The following is an 18,059-nucleotide window of genomic DNA, read 5'->3' on the forward strand; positions in this document are numbered from 1 at the left end:
TTCCCAATCTTCCTCACTGCCATGCTCCCCCTTACAGTTGTTAAGCTCCCCGCTGGAGTGGAACTAAACTACAGAACCAGTGGGAAGCTGTTCAGCCTTCGCCGTCTCCAGGCCAGGTCCAAGACCACTCCAACCTCTGTCGTCGAGCTACAGTACGCGGACGATGCCTGCGTCTGTGCACACAGAGGCTGAACTCCAGAACATAGACGACATATTTACCGAGGCATGTGAAAGCATGGGCCTTACGCTAAACATTAGTAAGACAAAGGTCCTCCACCAGCCTGTCCTTGCCGCACAGAACTGCCCCCAAGTCATCAAGATCCACGGCGTGGCCCTGGACAACTTGGACCATTTCCCATACCTCGGGAGCCCCTTATCAACAAGGGCAGGCATTGATGACGAGATCCAACACCGCTTCCAGTGCGATAGTGCAGCCTTCGGCCACCTGAGGAAAAGAGTGTTTGAAGACCAGTCCCTCAAAACTGTCACCAAGCTCATGGTGTATAGGGCCGTAGTAATACCCGCCCTCCTGTATGGCTCAGAGACGTGGACCATGTACAGTATGTAAAAGTGACTGGATGCTGCACGGGACGAGTTCACCGATGCACGCACTGTGCAGCAGTAAAATACATCCCTGATGTGAGATGTTTCGATGACTCCGTGATTCGAAAACGAAAAAAAAAATTGGGGACTTATTAAAGACACCTCTTGTTGCTGCCTCTTGAGCGAGATGTTAACGTTCTGATCCTGTGCTTTGACAGAGGCGGTTCGGGCGTGTGCCGGAAGTCTGCACCCGCAAGGACTGCCGGGAATTGTAGTCCGCAAGCGATTTGAAAACTACGACCCTCGGCAGCACTTGCCCGAGCGGCGCATGCGCAGAGCCGGTGTGTTGCCTGATCCTGAGAGGCTGATGCAGGGAAGTGAGTGAGTTCAGGGGTGAGTAAGTGGGGCATTGGGTGTGGGCAGCAGCCACCATTAATTTACTTTATATAAACACTGGTTTAAATAAACAAACAAATCTACCTGGTGTTTAACAATAAAAAGTGGTCTCTTCCTGTTACTGTTCTCCAGTATGTGTGTGTGTCTGAGTGACATTCATCAGCCCTGAGACTGCCTCTGCCAGTCAGCAGCAGTCAAACCTCCTGAGAGAGTCATTTTCCAGCATTAAAGTGGCATTGTCTTAGTGGGGAAGTGTTTATTTGTTGTTCTTCATTTAAAAATGTATGAAATGAGGTCAAAATTCACTGCACCCCCTCATTTCACCCCTTGAAGGATGCAATTGTTTTATTTAGCACCCCATTTTCAGTTTTCTCTCCCTGAAGGTGCAGAACTTGCTGGGCTGCAGTTTTACAGCTGCCCGTAGCCTACCCTCCAGTGTCTTGTTCCAAGCTTCTTGTTTGCCATATGTGTGAATCTAGGCAGTCAGTGTCAGTCGGCTATTTGGTTGTGGATATTTGGTTACTCGTGCATCTAGGGATGGGCAATAAATGCTGGCCTTGCCAGCGACGGCCACATCCCAGGAACTAGTTAAAAAAAATAAGGAGGGTAGCCCAACCCAGCCCAGCCTGACCCACTCCACATGCAAGGTCCCCATGTGCACCCTCTCTAGCCAGAGAAGTCGGGTAGCAAGCAGTATTATAGAAACATAGAAAATACGTGCAGGAGTAGGCCATTCGGCCCTTTGTGGCTGACTGTGTTGCTGATTCGGGGTGCTGGGGTTGACTCTACTGCCTCCACTACCTCCTTGCCTGAGATCACCTGACTCAACACAAATCAGGAATTGAACCTACCTGGTCTCTGTGGGCCACTACTACACTGGCATCAGCCCCCTGAACCACCAGTGAACTGTCACTTGAACTCTTGCATGAGTTTGCTGATTGGGGAAATGGCAGGTGGGACTCTGCGAAGAATGGCCGAACCCTCAGCATTGGTTAAGGGTTGAGAACTGTTCCTGTATATTGTGATCAATGCAGTTTTGTCCAGTATTTCTATTATATTTGCAGATGAGCAGAAATAAAAATGACGAAGAAGAATATTGGAACAGCACAAAATGCAAAGCTTTCATGTTTGATGATGATGATGAATTCACAGAGGCAAGTAACTAGCCTGTATTTAAATTCCCTGATCCGATTCTTTCCCTTGATTTTTCGGTCTGTGGTAAATATTTTTTGGAGTTGTTTTAGAGGTGCTCTGTCCTGCATAACTATCCTCTTTGGGGGGGAAGAAAGAAGAAAAAACTTGCATTTATGTAAAATCTTATCATGTTCTTGGGATATTCCAAACCATTGGAGTAATTTCTGTAGACAATTGCAGCCCTGAATTGTGTACAGCACGATCCCACAAACAGGATTTCAACATTTGACCAGTTAATCTTTTCATTTTGGTGTTGGTTGAGAGAGGACAGTTGCCCAGGTCACTAGGAGAACGCCTCATTCTTCTGGACAGTACCATGGAGTGTTTAATGTCCATCTGTACAGGCAGATGGGATCTGGGTTTAATGGCTTATCAGAAAGACACGTACTTGTTTTGAAGGATGTAACTTGAGGATGATAAAAGTCTACATAATTTTGTTTATTCAGTTTTCTTAAATTAATCTATCCTTTTTCACCCTGCCTCCCGAAGTCTCCCTTTTACACACCCAACACAGGCGATCTGCCCACAAACCTCTGACAATGACCGTTTCTGGACTGCCTACATGTAGTTGCAAGTGAATGACACACTATGACTCTCCCTCCTTTCTTACTCCTTTCTCATGTCACTCCTTTTCCATGACGGGGAGATCAGTGGTCGCTTACTTTCCCTTGGAGCTGACATAGGAACAAGAGCAGGCCACTCAGCCCCTCGAGCCTGTTCCGCCATTCAATTAGATGACTCTTTTAATTGGTTGGGATTGGGCATTCTTTGTTCGGAGTAATCAGTCAATGAGTTGGAGGCGGGGCAGGACTAACAGCATATTTTACTCAGCAAACAGAGTCTATTTAAACAACACACTACAGCAAACAGTCCACAGAGTCTATTTCAAAAGAGTCCCTACAAACTACAGCAAACAGAACCCATGACAGAAACTGCAGCAACATCTCCCAGTAAAAGCCGGGTGATTTCTCCAGCAGAATGCAGTGAGTGGTGGATAGTTACTGAATACAAGTGATGTAACTTGTCCAGGTCGGTGATTGGAGCGTGGGCAGATACAGCAGGAGCGGCAAGAGACTGTGGAGGGATGTGATCGGGGCCCAGGAGAAGCGTAAGTTTGGGGCCAGGGGCCTAGGGGCAGCACGGACCAGCCCACAGTGCGATATGTGCACACACTAGGTCCGTGCAGCAGAGCAGGTCTCCAGTCGTCTTGGATAACCCTTGTCACTGGACGAAGACCTAGCTCTGTCAAGCCCGTGTGGTGGCTGGTGTGCAATGGCCACCCCACGTTAAAAAAATCCACACAGAAAGACTGGATCGACTAGGCTTATATTTACTGGAATTTAGAAGCATGAAAGGGGATCTCATAGAAACATATAAAATTCTGACGGGATTGAACAGGTTAGATGCAGGAAGAATGTTTCCGATGTTGGAGAAGTCCAGAACCAGGGGTTACAGTCTTAAGGATAAGGGGTAAGCCATTTAGGACCGAGATGAGGAGAAACTTCTTCACTCGGAGAATTGTGAATCTGTGGAATTCTCTACCACAGAAAGTTGTTGAGGCCAGTTCATTAGATATATTCAAAAGGAAGTTAGATGTGGCCCTTACGGCTAAAGGGATCAAGGGGTATGGACAGAAAGCAGGAATGGGGTACTGAAGTTGCATGATTAGCCATGATCATATTGAATGGTGGTGCAGGCTCGAAGGGCTGAATGGGCTATTTCTGCACCTATTTTCTATGTTTCTATGTTTCCACCCTTCAGGATGTAGTTCAGAACCTGGAATATTAGGTCCTTCATTGAAACACTTGTGAACTCATCCTTTTCTATGGGGAAGCAAGTCGTCCTCATTTCGAGGGACTGCCTATGGTGATGACAAGTGATGTGCGTGATGTCAACCCCAGTCACTTCCAGCAGGTGTGATCGACAGGGGAATTACACAATCAACTCCAATCTGGCCAGGAATCGAGGTGTCACTGTATGCAGCATTCTTCCTTCTGCCCACTGCTTCATTGAGTGTATGTTACTTGAAAAGCACTCTGGTTACATAAGGAATGCTTTACATAAATACAATTCGTTGCTGAAGATAGTAAAAAAAATATATAGCTGGAGATCAGGTGGAGTAGGAAATTCGTCCAGTTTCTCACTTGAATAAATCATCTGAAGGACAGATCACGGAACAACCCCAAAAAAACCCCGTTTTATTTAATACATGTATCAGCGCCGGGGTGGTATAAGTATTATTGCAGCGCTCTGTGCTCAGTTAGCTGATGTGGACTGGGATGGCAATGGGGCCGATATAATTGGCCTCTGTACCCTCCCCGGGTTGAGGTGATGAAACAAGTCTGGGGTTCATACCATTTAGTGCTGACCAGTGATCCCTACTGAAAAGGGCATGCGTGTGGACATTGGGTGACTGCATGTCCTTTCAGTGTAACAGCTCTCACTATCCTGCTTGGCCGCCACATTTCTGGTTGGCTCCGTTTTTTATGACCGTTTTCGTTGTATTGTCACATCAGCTGAAAGCGTCCAAGCGAGCGGTGAACAATCTCCGCAACATCGTGGATGATGACGACGACGACGATGTGGAAAAGGTCAGCTGGAGCGGGGAGCCCGTGGGAAGTAAGTACTGTAACTATTACCCCCTCTCTCCTTCACGCCACCCACTGTCTCCTTCCCCCGCTCTCTCCTTTCCTCTCTTCTACTCTCATTCCCCCTCCTCTCTTCCCCCACTCTCATTCTTCCACCTCTCTTCTCCCCCCCTCTCTTCCCCCCTCCTCTCTCTTATTCCCCCCTCTCTTCCCCCCCTCCTTTCTCTTATTCCCCCCTCTCTTCCCCCCTCCTTTCTCCCCCCTTTCTCCCCCTCTTCCCCCCTTTCTCCCCCCTTTCTCCCCCCTCTCTCCCCCCCTCTTCCCCCCTTTCTCCACCCCCCTTTCTCCCCTTTCTCCCCCATTTCCCCCTTTCCTTCGCCCCCCTTTCCTTCGCCCCCCTTTCCTTCCCCCCCTCTCCTCCCCCCCTCTCCCCCCTCTCCTTACCCCCCCTCTCCTTACCCCCCCTCTCCTTCCCCCCTCTCCTTCCCCCCTCTCCTTCCCCCCCCTCTCCTTCCCCCCCTCTCCTTTCCCCCCCTCTCCTTTCCCCCCCTCTCCTTTCCCCCCCTCTCCTTTCCCCCCTCTCCTTTCCCCCCTCTCCTTTCCCCCCCTCTCCTTTCCCCCCCTCTCCTTTCCCCCCCTCTCCTTTCCCCCCCTCTCCTTTCCCCCCCTCTCCTTTCCCGCCCTCTCCTTTCCCGCCCTCTCCTTTCCCGCCCTCTACTTTCCCCCCCGCCTCTCCTTTCCCCCCCGCCTCTCCTTTCCCCCCCGCCTCTCCTTCCCCCCCGCCTCTCCTTCCCCCCCGCCTCTCCTTCCCCCCCCGCCTCTCCTTCCCCCCCCCGCCTCTCCTTCCCCCCCCCCGCCTCTCCTTCCCCCCCCCGCCTCTCCTTCCCCCCCCCCGCCTCTCCTTCCCCCCCCCCGCCTCTCCTTCCCCCCCCCCGCCTCTCCTTCCCCCCCCCCGCCTCTCCTTCCCCCCCCCCGCCTCTCCTTCCCCCCCCCCGCCTCTCCTTCCCCCCCCCCGCCTCTCCTTCCCCCCCCCCGCCTCTCCTTCCCCCCCCCCGCCTCTCCTTCCCCCCCCCCCGCCTCTCCTCCCCCCCCCCCCGCCTCTCCTCCCCCCCCCCCCGCCTCTCCTTCCCCCCCGCCTCTCCTTCCTCCCCCGCCTCTCCTTCCTCCCCCGCCTCTCCTTCCCCCCCCCCGCCTCTCCTTCCCCCCCCCCGCCTCTCCTTCCCCCCCCCCGCCTCTCCTTCCCCCCCCGCCTCTCCTTCCCCCCCCCGCCTCTCCTTCCCCCCCCCGCCTCTCCTTCCCCCCCCCGCCTCTCCTTCCCCCCCCCGCCTCTCCTTCCCCCCCCCGCCTCTCCTTCCCCCCCGCCCCTCCTTCCTCCCCCGCCTCTTCTTCCCACCCTCTTTCCTTTCTCCCCCCTCTCTCCTTTCCCCGCCCCTTTCTTTGCCCCCCCCCCCCCCATTTTGCTTTCCTCTCTCGCTTTCCACCTCCCCCTCTCCCTTTTCCCACTCCCCTCTCCCTTTTCCCCCCTCCTCTCTCTTTCCCCCCTCCCCCTCCTCTCTCCCCGCTCCCTTCACCCGCTGCCCCCTCTCTCCACTGCCCTCTCACTCCCCCCCCAACTCTCCCCTCCCTCCACTGTGTGTTTGTGGACAGGATTGGTACAGCTGTGATGCCTTGCATTGCCGAATAGCCTACACAGGACCATGCAAGGAGAATGGTGTGTGGACTTGTACCTTCAGCGTGAGCTGCTGTCTGGGTGGCTAGCCGAGCTAGGCAACCAGCACCCATGGATTGTACCCGAGGAAAGGGAGCTGGTGTTTTCGGGGGAAGGGTCTGGGGCCTTGATGGGAATTTAATAAAATTACGTCGTATTTTGATATATTATGTAATTCTTCACATGGTGAGGTCCAGGATTAGGGTCACCCTACAGAGGAAGGCAGGAAATCTCTTGCATTTATTTTATATACAGCGCCTTTAACGACCTGGGGACGTCCCAAAGCACTTTCCAACCAATGAAGTACTTTTCGAAGCGTAGCCGCTGTTGCAACGTAGGAGGCGGAGAAAAATTATACATGGGAGGTGGTTGGAAGGTTGCATTGGAATAGACCCGGCAGCATGGGCGTTGAAAGCCTCGGGAATGCAACTAGAGTGAAGAGAAGCGATTTGGCATCTCGGAACTCTGCGCTCGTATCCGATGTATTTCTGAACGATACATTTCCTTTTTTCCCCCAGGTATTTCCTGGTCAATCAAAGAGAACACGACGGGGGTCCGAGCAGGTGACCTCCGAGACCCGGGGGCTGCAAGATCTCGCTCCAACACAACGCAGCAGGCTCTTTCCAAGCCCGCCTCTGCATACTCCCTGAGCAGCTTTTTCAAAGGTAGTGGTGACCTCGTGGGCATTGGTTCGAGTTAATTGTGCCACAAACAATAGGACACATTTGTCGGGCAGGGAAAGACTTGCTCATGATGGTGGGGCATCTTGACTGGGCACTTCCAACCCCTCGTTTCCCCCCCTCCACCCACTCTGCAGCTGTGTAAACTCCTGGGAGGGAGGAAAAAACCCAGAGCCAATAAGGGAAAAAATACTCTCCGACCCCCTTAGGCACCTGTGAATTTTCCTGAGCACTGCTCAGTTTTGAACGCTGTGAATCAGTTTCACCTAATGTCACCTTTGTCCTTTGAACACCCTCAGATTCCTGGCAGCAAGACACGCATCTGCATTCTTTATCCGTTTCTGCCCCTTCCCCCCCCCCCCCCCCCCCCCGCTGCCACCCTGACGGCGTTAACTCTCTTCCGGTCCCCGGTCTGTGGGTGTCTTCCTCGACTTCACCCAAGGGGCTGTCCTTCATGTCTGAGCCATGATGAGTGTCATCAGGCTATTCCACCAAAAAGGGTGTCAAAACTCAGCTGCCCGAATCCTAACTCGCACCAGTCCCGTTCACCCATCACCCCCCTGTGTTCGCTGATCTACGTTGGTTCCCGGTCTGGCAACGCCTCGATTTAAAAAAAATTCTCATCCTTGTTTTCAAATCCCCCCCCATGGCCTCACTCCTCCCTATCTCTGTAACCTCCTCCAGCACTACAACCCTCTGAGATCTCGGCACCCCAATTTCTGACCTCTTGCACGTCCTCGATTTTCACCATTGGCTCCAGCATTCCCTCCCTGAACCTCGCCGCCTCACTACCTCTCCTCCTTTAAGTCACTCCTTAAAACCTATCTCTTTGACCAAGTTCTTTGGTCACCTTTCCTGAGATCTCCTTGTGTAACTTGGTGTCAAATGTTGTCTGATAACGCGCATGTGAAGCGCCTTGGGGATGTTTTGCTACATTGAAGGCGCTATATAAATGCAAGTTGTTGCCGTCACAACTTGACATCCCCCCACACACACACACACACACACCTGGAGTGCTCCCTGAATTTCGGTCAGGAGCAGGAACCCTGGCTGAGGCGGTTGGGAGGCGGGGTGACCAATCTGGAATGAAATGGGATCCTTACTGTAGCTGCCTTTGAGCAAGACATATCGCGTACTCCGCTTTGTGCCCTATGCTTGGTGTTGCGATTCGTGCTCCTGACTCCAGAATCACTGGACGTATTGCAGCTGGTAGTGGGTCTGTGGCAAACAGCAGGACTCTCCAAGCAGATTTTTAAAACGTGTACGTGTAGCACACGACAAAGAAGGGGCGATAACCTCATTCATTGAAATAAGATATGTGCCCAGTTAAATAAACAGAGGTGGGAAAATACCGTGACCTCCGTTACTGTGGCAATATCATAGTATTCCCAAGCTGGGTGAATACAGCTGTTGTACAGAAAGATCGCCACCTTGTCGCCGTGCGGCACTGAGATGAGGAGAAATTTCTTCTCTCAGAGGGTTGTAAATCTGTGGAATTCGCTGCCTCAGAGAGCTGTGGAAGCTGGGACATTGAATAAATTTAAGACAGAAATGGACAGTTTCTTAAATGATTAAATGATAAGGGGTTATGGGGAGCGGGTGGGAAAGTGGACCTGAATCCATGATCGGATCAGCCATGATCGTATTAAATGGCGGAGCAGGCTCGAGGGGCCGTATGGCCTACTCCTGCTCCTATTTCTTATGTTCTTGCGTTCTAAACCAGCGTTAGTCAGTCTCGGGCTGTCCTGCACTCACCTGACTTTGGGACTGTTTTATTCCACAGGTAAAAGGGACCCTTCAACTGCTTTATTTGGGAGCAGTCGGCCTGGGAGTTTCCAGTCACTTTCCGATTGTAAGTTTGCATAGAATTACATAGTAAGCACAACACAGAAACAGGCCATTCGGCCCAACAGGTCCATGCCAGTGTTTATGCTCCATGGGAGTCTCCTCCCACTATACTTCATCTCAACATATCCTTCTATACCTTCTCCCTCAATGCACTTATCTAGCTTCCCTTAAATGCATCTAAGCTATTTACCTCAACCACTCCATGTGGCAGTGAGTTCCATACTCGAATCACTCTGGGTAAAGAAGTTTCCCCTGAATTTCCAATTGTAATGTATTTGCTTCATGGGTTCTTTGCTTAAGAATTCATAGCAACATATTGCTGTTAAGAACGAGTTGGTTTATTAGCAAAGGTTTAACAATCACGTTACACATTATCAGTTCATCCACCAGGCTCACAACCACCTGTCTCATTGTGGATTCCCTGAACCCAACTGGCTGGGGTTTTATTGAGTCTTATGAACATCACGTGACTGGCTAAGCCACTCCTGACTCAACAGCTCTACAATTATTTTAAGTAGAATATTAATCAATGTCCCCTTATAGCAAGGGCACTAGAATCCACAAATTTCCAAATAAAACTTTACAGTGAACTTCAACCAATCAAAATAAAATTTGGTTGCCGGAGGTGATGATGCACTCCAGTCCCTCCGGTACCCACCTCTTGCGGAAGGCTGCGAGCATACCGGTGAACACCGCGTGCTCCATCTCCAGGGACACCCTGGCACGAACGTAGCCGTGGAAGAGAGGCAGGTAGTTGGGCTAAACGACCCCCTCGACCGCCTGCCGCATGGACTTGTTAATGGCCCAGTCCCACGAGGAGGCCCTCCGACCTGCCCGCTCCCCTCCGCACAGGGTGCCCAAAGATCAGGAGCATGCCAACAGCTCTATAAACCTGTGAGCATACTCACAGGTGCATGCATTACACCTATTAGATTTATCTTCTATTTATGGCTCTTAGTTTTGCTGCCCCCTCACCACAAGAGGAAACCTTCTCTATGTTTACCCTATCAAACCCTTCCATAATCTTAAAGACCTCTATCAGGTCACTCCTCAGTCTGTTTTCTAGAGAGAAGAGCCCCAGCCTGTTCAATCGTTCCTGATGGGTATAACCTCCCCATGTTGGTTATGCGAGACCTTTTAATTTCTCCTGAATTCCTGACCTTGGTTCTAGATGGCTTACCCCTTATCTTTAGTTGTGACCCCTGGTTCTGGACTTCCCCAACATCGGGAACATTCTTCCTGCATCTAACCTGTCCAATCCCGTCAGAATTTTATATGCTTCTCTGAGATCCCCTCTCATTCTTCTAACTTCCACTGAATATAAGCCTAGTCGATCCAGTCTTTCTTCATATGTCAGTCCTGCCATTCCGGGAATCAGTCTGGTGAACCTTCGCTGCACTCCCTCAATAGCAAGAATGTCCTTCCTCAGATTAAGAGACCAAAACTGCACATAATACTCAAGGTGTGGTCTCACCAAGGCCCTGTACAACTGCAATAAGACCTCCCTGCTCCTATACTCAAATCTTGTCGCTATGAAGGCCAACATGCCATTTGCTTTCTTTACTGCGTGCTATACCTGCATGCCTACTTTCAATGACTGATGTACCATGACATCCAGGTCTCGTTGCACCTCCCCTTTTACTAATCTGTTACCATTCAGATGATAATCTGCCTTCCTGTTTTTGCCACCAAAGTGGATAACCTCACATTTATCTACATTATACTGCATCTGCCATGCATTTGCCCACTTACCTAACCTGTCCAAGTTACCCTGCAGCCTCTTATCCTCCTCACAGCTCTCACCGCCACCCAGCTTAGCGTCATCTGCAAACTTGGAGATATTACATTCAATTCCTTCGTCTAAAATATTAATATATATTGTAAATAGCTGGGGTCCCAGCACTGAACCTTGCAGTACCCCACTAGTCACTGCCTGTCATTCTGGAAAAGGACCTGTTTATTCCCACTCTCCGCTTACTGTCTGCCAACCAGTTCTCTATCCACTTCAATACATTACTCCCAATCCCATGTGCCTTAATTTTGCACACCAATCTCGTGTGTGGGACCTTGTCAAAAGCCTTTTAAAAGTCCAAATACACCACATCTACTGGTTCTCCCTTGTCCACTCTACTAGTTACAGCCTCAAAAAATTCCAGAAGATTTGTCAAGCATGATTTCCCTTTCATAAATCCATGCTGACTTGGACCGATCCTGTCACTGCTTTCCAAATGCGCTGCTATTTCATCTTTAATAATTGATTCCAACATTTTCCCCACCACCGATGTCAGGCTGACCGGTCAATAATTCCCTGTTTTCTCGCTCCCTCCTTTTTTAAATGTGGTGTTACATTAGCTACCCTCCAGTCCATAGGAACTGAAAGTATCAAAATAACGTGAAATGTTGAAGGGAAAGGAGGTTGGTTTTGTTGACGTCTGTTCAGTGGATGGCAGAGTGGAGGAAATGGGCTGATGATCACTGCCCTTTACACACAGACTTCCCAATCTCAGCTGTGGCACAGTGGAGTCATTACACAATTGCCCCCCGCCCTTCCATAAGGGGAGGGGGAAGGATTGGAGGAGGGTTGCAGTGCTGGCAACTGACAGCTTTCCCACAGCGGTCGAGAGCGGCAGGAGGAGGCCCTTCGCCCACTCGCTTGTGACTCCTTCTCGGACCAAGTGTCAGGACTTCCCTCCGAGAGAGTGGTGAATGTTGGCTACACTTGTCTTGGTGGACGAGCTAGGATAGCGCTTAAATGGGGGGGGGGGGGGAAGAGAATGCGAGGGGATACAGAACAAAGGTGAGATTCGCTTTCTTGTCAAGGTTTTAATCACTCTTCAATACTTCTGTGCCAGCTGTCGACAGCTCATCCACCACGAGCTACGCGCCAGATCTACGTAAATCAAAGGCCGATTACAAGGTGGGTTAAATGAGTTTATTTACTCTGTCTGTGTAAGTTATTAGCTGAGTTGTAAACTGGTTCTATCTCTGCAGCCTTAGAACATAAGAAATAGGAGCAGGAGTAGCCCATACGGCCCCTCGAGCCTGCTCCGCCATTCAATCAGATCATGGCTGATCTTCAACTTTGATTCCACTTTCCTGCACTATCCCCATATCCCTTGATTCCCCTCGTGTCTAAAAATCTATCAATTTCTGCCTTGAACACACTCAACGACTCAGCTTCCACAGCCCTCTGGGGCAGAGAGTTCCAAAAGTTCACAATCCTCTGAGTGAAGAGATTTCATCCTCATGTCAGTCCTAAATGGCCGACCCCCTTATCCTGTGTCTATGCCCTCTAGTTCTAGACTCTCCAGCCAGGGGAAACAATCTCGCAGCATCTATCCTGTCAAGCCCTCTAAGAAATGTACACGTTTCAATGAAATTAAAAAAATAATTTCTTTGGTGAATATTTGGTGAGGGTTGTCATCGCTGGGGAATGGAACACTTATGACTGTAGCAGACCCTCTCGGTTCAGCCATAACGTACCCAGCTGCAAAGTGATGCCTCCCTTTCTGCCCGATCTCCAGAGCAGCACCCTTACAGCACAGTTTTATGTTTCCTACACCTAGCTTCTCCCTGTGTGCATGGTCACCAGACTTGGTGCTGAGTGATGCCAAATCGTGGGTCCATTGCCCTACTGGTCTCGTGCTGCACCCTACGGGGAGAGAGGACTTGCCAAGGCTTCTTCAACAGCACCTCCCAAACCTGCAATCTCTAGCACCCAGAAGGACAAGGACAAGGGCAGCAGGCGCATGGGAGCACCACCACCTCCAAGTCACACACACACACACCGTCCTGACTTTGGAAATATATCGCAGTTCCTTCATCGTCGCTGGGTCAAGATCCTGGAACTCCCTCCCTTCACCATACGGACCGCAGCGGTTCAAGAAGACGGCTCGCCGCCACCTTCTCACGGGCAATTAGGAAGAGGCAATAAATGCCGGCCTCGCCAGCGACATGGATGAATAAAAGAAAACTTTTATTCCATCAGTCTGAGTTTGATTCGAAGCAGCGTCGCAGAAGTCGAAGGGCATTGCGCTAACTCACTGCACCAACCACCCACCCCCCCCGGCCCCCCGGGTGCACACATATCTTCTTTGTAACAGTTTGGCAGCTGATTATGGCTCAGTGAAGCAATTTGAGACTTTTTTTAATATGGTAACGGTGCAATATAAATGCATGTTGTAGCTTGTGGGGCAGGAAAGTTTTGCATTTTCTTCTGTAACAAGATATTGCTTAATTAGAAAACTACCAGAACTTTAAAAAAAACATTTTAACGTGGATATTTATAGTTTCCTTCATTGAAGCACTAAGACTAACAATATCAGACATATATATATAAATATGTATGTGGGAAAGTACTTTTCTTAACATTGCTTTCCTTTAGGAACCTGATATCACTTAAATGAAACAAGTGCTGCCTGTGGTGTTAAAGGAGTTGACCCTGACTTAATTGTGCATTATTGCGAAGCTTGTTCTGTTATGATTCACCTTGTGTTTCCCGCTCTTTCCACAGGACATTTCAATTGACTGGAGTCCGCAAGCGACGGTTAGACAGATGCAGAAAGGCAGGGTATGGTGAAATAATCGCAAATATTCTTTAGCCTTTTCTACTCCCCCCCCCCCCCCCCACCTTTTCTAAAGGCATTGACTCCTTTTTGGGGTACACTTCCACTGGCACCAGGCACTTGCCACTTCCTTGGCCCAGTGGTCATTATTAATGTGTGTGCCTGGACACCCGGTGTCTGCTGGATAATCAGCTATGGGGGAATCACATCCTAGCCCGATCCTTGTCCTCCCCTGACAGTCACTCGCTCACTTTCCAGGGATTGCTGGATAGATGATTTATTTCCGCCCGCCTCCCCCTTTAACTCGGGGAGACTGGCCCATTGCAGCGAGCCAATGGCTGTGGCCCATTGCAGCGAGCCAATGGCTGTGGCCCATTGCAGCGAGCCAATGGCTGTGGCCCATTGCAGCGAGCCAATGGCTGTGGCCCATTGCAGCGAGCCAATGGCTGTGGCCCATTGCAGCGAGCCAATGGCTGTGGCCCATTGCAGCGAGCCAATGGCTGTGGCCCATTGCAGCGAGCCAATGGCTGTGGCCCATTGCAGCGAGCCAATGGCTGTGGCCGATTGTAGCGAGCCAATAGCTTTGCTGATACTAGCTCTTGTTTTACAACTTTTTTTTTAAAAAAAGCATATTTATATTGGAGCGTAAGGATCATTTAAAACTGAATGAACTCTTCTCACACACACCACACAGACACACACATGCCCACACGTACACTCAGATACGCACACACGCCCACACTCGCATGCCCACACTCGCACGCTCACACGTACACATAGACATGCAGGCACAGACACACACACATGACACACACACACACACACACACGCAAACACTTTGTGTAACTGTATCATCTTTTTTCTGTCTCACTTTTATTGCAATTTGGTTTTCAGATGTACTCCTTAGAGAGGTTTCGCTCCTTGAAAGACAAGCTGCATCTCGTGGATGAAGCTGTGCGAACGCACGACGGGAATGTCATCACTGCAGTGAGTGCTCGTTGGAAACTTCACTCAAAATTTATCAGCTGTCTCACTGAACACAGGATGTGAATCTTGGTCTGAGGGAGAATGTGGAAGAGCAATGAGAGTGAAAGGGCCGCTGAGAGTTAACCTGCCCATGATCAGAGGCTGTCGGGCAGTCACTCTCTGACCAGACCGATTTGAAGCAGCACCATCTGGGCGGTGCGATTAGGGACTTTTTATTTGTCCCCAATGCTAGAAACAGACGCGCACCGACAGACACACCTGTCTGTGGAACACTTCCCCAACCTTTTCTGGGGCTGTGTCCTGGAATGCACAACAGCAACAACAATAAATAAGGAGATATAAGGACAGGTGACCAGAAGCTTGGTCAAAGAGGCAGGTTTCAAGGAACGTCTTAAAAGGGGGAGAGAGATGTGGAGAGGTTCAGGGCGGGAATTTCAGAGCTTGGGGCCCAGGCAACAGAAGGCCCGGCCACCAATGGCAGGGCGATTAAAATCGGGGATACTCAAGGGGACAGAATTGGAGGAGCGCAGAGATCTCGGTGGTTGTAGGGCTGGAGGAGATTACAGAAATTGTAGTTGTGATTGTTCCACAAGCAGGAATGCGTGCTCTCTCAGAAATCAGTGCCATGCCCGTTGAGTCACGTGTTCCGCATCTTCAGATCTCAGCAACCCAGTGGAGTAAGATTCGAGAGCCACCTGCCCTTGTTACAGTCGCCACACATCAGTCCAGTGCATCTGCTGCGCAGTATCTGGAAGTTTCCGCTGTTGCTGGTGGTATTGAAGATAGTGAGAGTTCTCTCTTTGTTTGCCCTTCAGTAAAAAGACTGGTGCAGACAGTGGAATTTCAGCTCACTGCACCATGAATAGTGAGATGTGCATTCCCCTTCAAGTGCTGCTTTGAACTGAACCAAATGTAGAAGGATATGCTGATAGGGTGAGATGAAGTAAGGTGGGAGGAGGCACGTGTGTTACAGGGTCCCCGTGTCCCAGGCATTTGGCCCTAGGTTACCCTTCGGCTTGGCAATCCCAATTGGGTTTAACAAAGCTTTATTGCAACATCGGCAGAATCCATCACACAGTCAGCATTCAAGCAATAATTAGCAGAATCAAGGTCGGTATTACCCGGTCTGAGTTACTGCAGCGTGGTGAGCCTTGTGTAAATCTGCTGTGCTTTGTACTTTCATTTATACCCTTTCCTTATGCCTGCTCTTGCATGAGCCGAAACTCGCCACACACAGCCTGATTGGCTGCACTCTGTCTGGCTTCAACCAGCCATCAGCTTACTCAGACCAGTGTGTCTTTGTTTGCCTAGAATTATGTGTGATCTATTTTCCTTTAAGCTGAACAGCGTTCTGCAGCTCCCGAGCAGGCGGCCTACCGGCTTTTAAATAGGAAAAACCGCGCACGTGCGGCATTTTGAACAACCCGTGCAGTCCCTTAAAGGAGCTATGCACCCAAAAAAATTAATGGGAACCTCCAATCCAGCGTCAAAGCGTGCAATTATATAAATTGTTAACAGTTAACGAGGGGAAGGCCATCTAAAAACGATTTAAAATTTATTATATTTCAATGGTGACTTCTTCGTATTTCAATAGTCACCAACTTGAGAGAGAAGAACTTCTGATACGTCACTTATTATCGTTATTTCAGGTCTCTACATTCTTATTTAAGCGTTTTATAACACCTCTAAGCCAACAGACTAAAATGAGCAAAAACTCCCAGTACCACAGCATGAGTGGCCGTGAAAGATTCAGATAAGAAGCGGTAACACGGATGCTGGCCTGCATTATACGTTGTCTCCCACCACCAGTGTCTTCCTATGTGTTGGATTTGTTGTTCAGCTGCCTCATTGTCCTGAAGCATGTATAGACGTTCTAGCCTGACTGCCTGCCTCTCTTCCGCGGCTACATTCGCATCAGGGTGTCCTTGGAGATGGAGCATGCGGTATCTATCGGTACGCTCGCGGCCTTCCATGAGAAGTGGACGCTGGAGGGACTGGAGTGCATCATTTCAACAGGGAACAACATTTTAATTTAATTTGATTTGTCAAGGTTCCCTTTAATGTTTTTTAGTTAATTTGTGGATTTTTGTGCCCTTTCAAAAGTGGGCACTTGGCTTAATGGTACACTAAAATAGTTGTATCGACGTTCTAGGCTATATCTTACACATGTGAAGGATAAACACCGACATAGACCTGTTGGACCGAATGGCCTGTTTCTGTGCTGTAAAGTTCTATGTAGCTCAGCAGGGCTGCACTGGAAAGGGAATGTATCCTGGGTGGGGGAAATCATAGGGAAAGTTGTCACTGAGCTGTCAACGCACAGTGGTGGAACATTGGAGTAGGGTTGCCGACAATGATTGGAAGGTATTCCGGGAGGTTTCATGACATGATCTCCCGCCCCCAGCTGCCCCGCCCGATACGGCAATCGGTCAAAAAATGGCGGCTGCAATACCCACAGTCCTTTGCACTGCAGAAACAGCTCTATCCATCGCATAGTTTTACCAGAGCGTGCATGCGCCAGGCCACATTGCATCCTGGTCACGATTGTCTGTTGTGAGTCTGGCCAGAGTGAAACTAGGGAAGGAAATGTTCCTGTAAATTTTCTCCCGGATTGTTCGCGTGTGTGACCAGGAGATTAATCTTTGTTTCAGGGAGCAGGTCAGTTGGGGACTTTCTAGGGCAGTAATCTGCAAGGTCCCGCTCACTGGCTTTTACAATGTAAATTGCTTGTGTAGAAATTTATAGGGACTGTGCACTAAAAGAAACAGGCTGCGCAGAATAAAGTGCAGCTCACAGGAAACGTTGCCTGTAATGGTCGAGCTTGGGAAGAAGCATGAACAAGTGCTGGGAAATAGAAATAGAAATATAAATGATCCATCAGTTTGACGATGAGCATTTTTGAATTAAGAAACTTGGTATAGCCATCAGTTGGTTTCCAAGTTGGATGTTATAATCAGTTAAATGTGAAATGATTAGTCAATCATAATATAGGTTGTCCTCCCAACTTAGTATTTTGCACATAAATCGAGTAATTATATTCTCACCCTGCGTTATTCTCTTAATGACTTGCTTATAGATTATAAGGAAGATTGAACTGACTATCTTCATGGAGGAGGGTGAATTATCTGTTTAATGCTTATCACATCAGAGTCTATGTTTGCAAAAACCTTTGTTATTTTTATTCTCACAGGTTTTGATATTCCTGAAGAAAACATTGAGCAAAGGTAATTTGTTCTTGTACGATTTCTGTTTGTAGCAACTGGAACCCGAATTGAGGAGAATATAAAGCCCCGTCTACTCTGTCTTAACAAGGTCCCTCATTCTCCCAGTAGCTCAGCTGCCTAAGGTCCTAAGTAGTTGTGCTTATACAGACCCATATTCAATCCCTGCTCCGTAGTGAGTAATGCGATCTCTGAGTGATGAGAGCTACAATTGGCTTCAACCTTTTGTATGTTACTGAGGGAGGGAGGGTGGGTGGGGGGAAGGGGGGGTGAGCCTGGCATGAGTCCCGATCTTCATCGCTGTCCAGTGACCCCTGTCAGGCTGAGAC

General features: G+C 49.5%; 1 protein-coding gene across 1 annotated transcript in view; it reads left to right on the forward strand.

Annotated features, from left to right (window-relative positions):
- Positions 1–886: 886 nt before the first annotated feature.
- Positions 887–18,059, forward strand: part of vipas39 (VPS33B interacting protein, apical-basolateral polarity regulator, spe-39 homolog) — a 51,434-nt gene continuing 34,261 nt past the window's right edge. The window contains exons 1-9 of the mRNA XM_070877580.1: positions 887–936; positions 2,004–2,093; positions 4,650–4,752; positions 6,948–7,094; positions 8,893–8,961; positions 11,810–11,874; positions 13,471–13,527; positions 14,417–14,509; positions 17,700–17,733. Of these exons, the coding sequence (XP_070733681.1) occupies positions 2,004–2,093; positions 4,650–4,752; positions 6,948–7,094; positions 8,893–8,961; positions 11,810–11,874; positions 13,471–13,527; positions 14,417–14,509; positions 17,700–17,733 (658 nt within the window). The 5' untranslated portion in view covers positions 887–936. The remainder of the gene's footprint in view (positions 937–2,003; positions 2,094–4,649; positions 4,753–6,947; positions 7,095–8,892; positions 8,962–11,809; positions 11,875–13,470; positions 13,528–14,416; positions 14,510–17,699; positions 17,734–18,059) is intronic.

This window comes from Pristiophorus japonicus, chromosome 4 (genome assembly GCF_044704955.1).
Source record: "Pristiophorus japonicus isolate sPriJap1 chromosome 4, sPriJap1.hap1, whole genome shotgun sequence".
Lineage (NCBI taxonomy): Eukaryota > Metazoa > Chordata > Chondrichthyes > Pristiophoridae > Pristiophorus > Pristiophorus japonicus.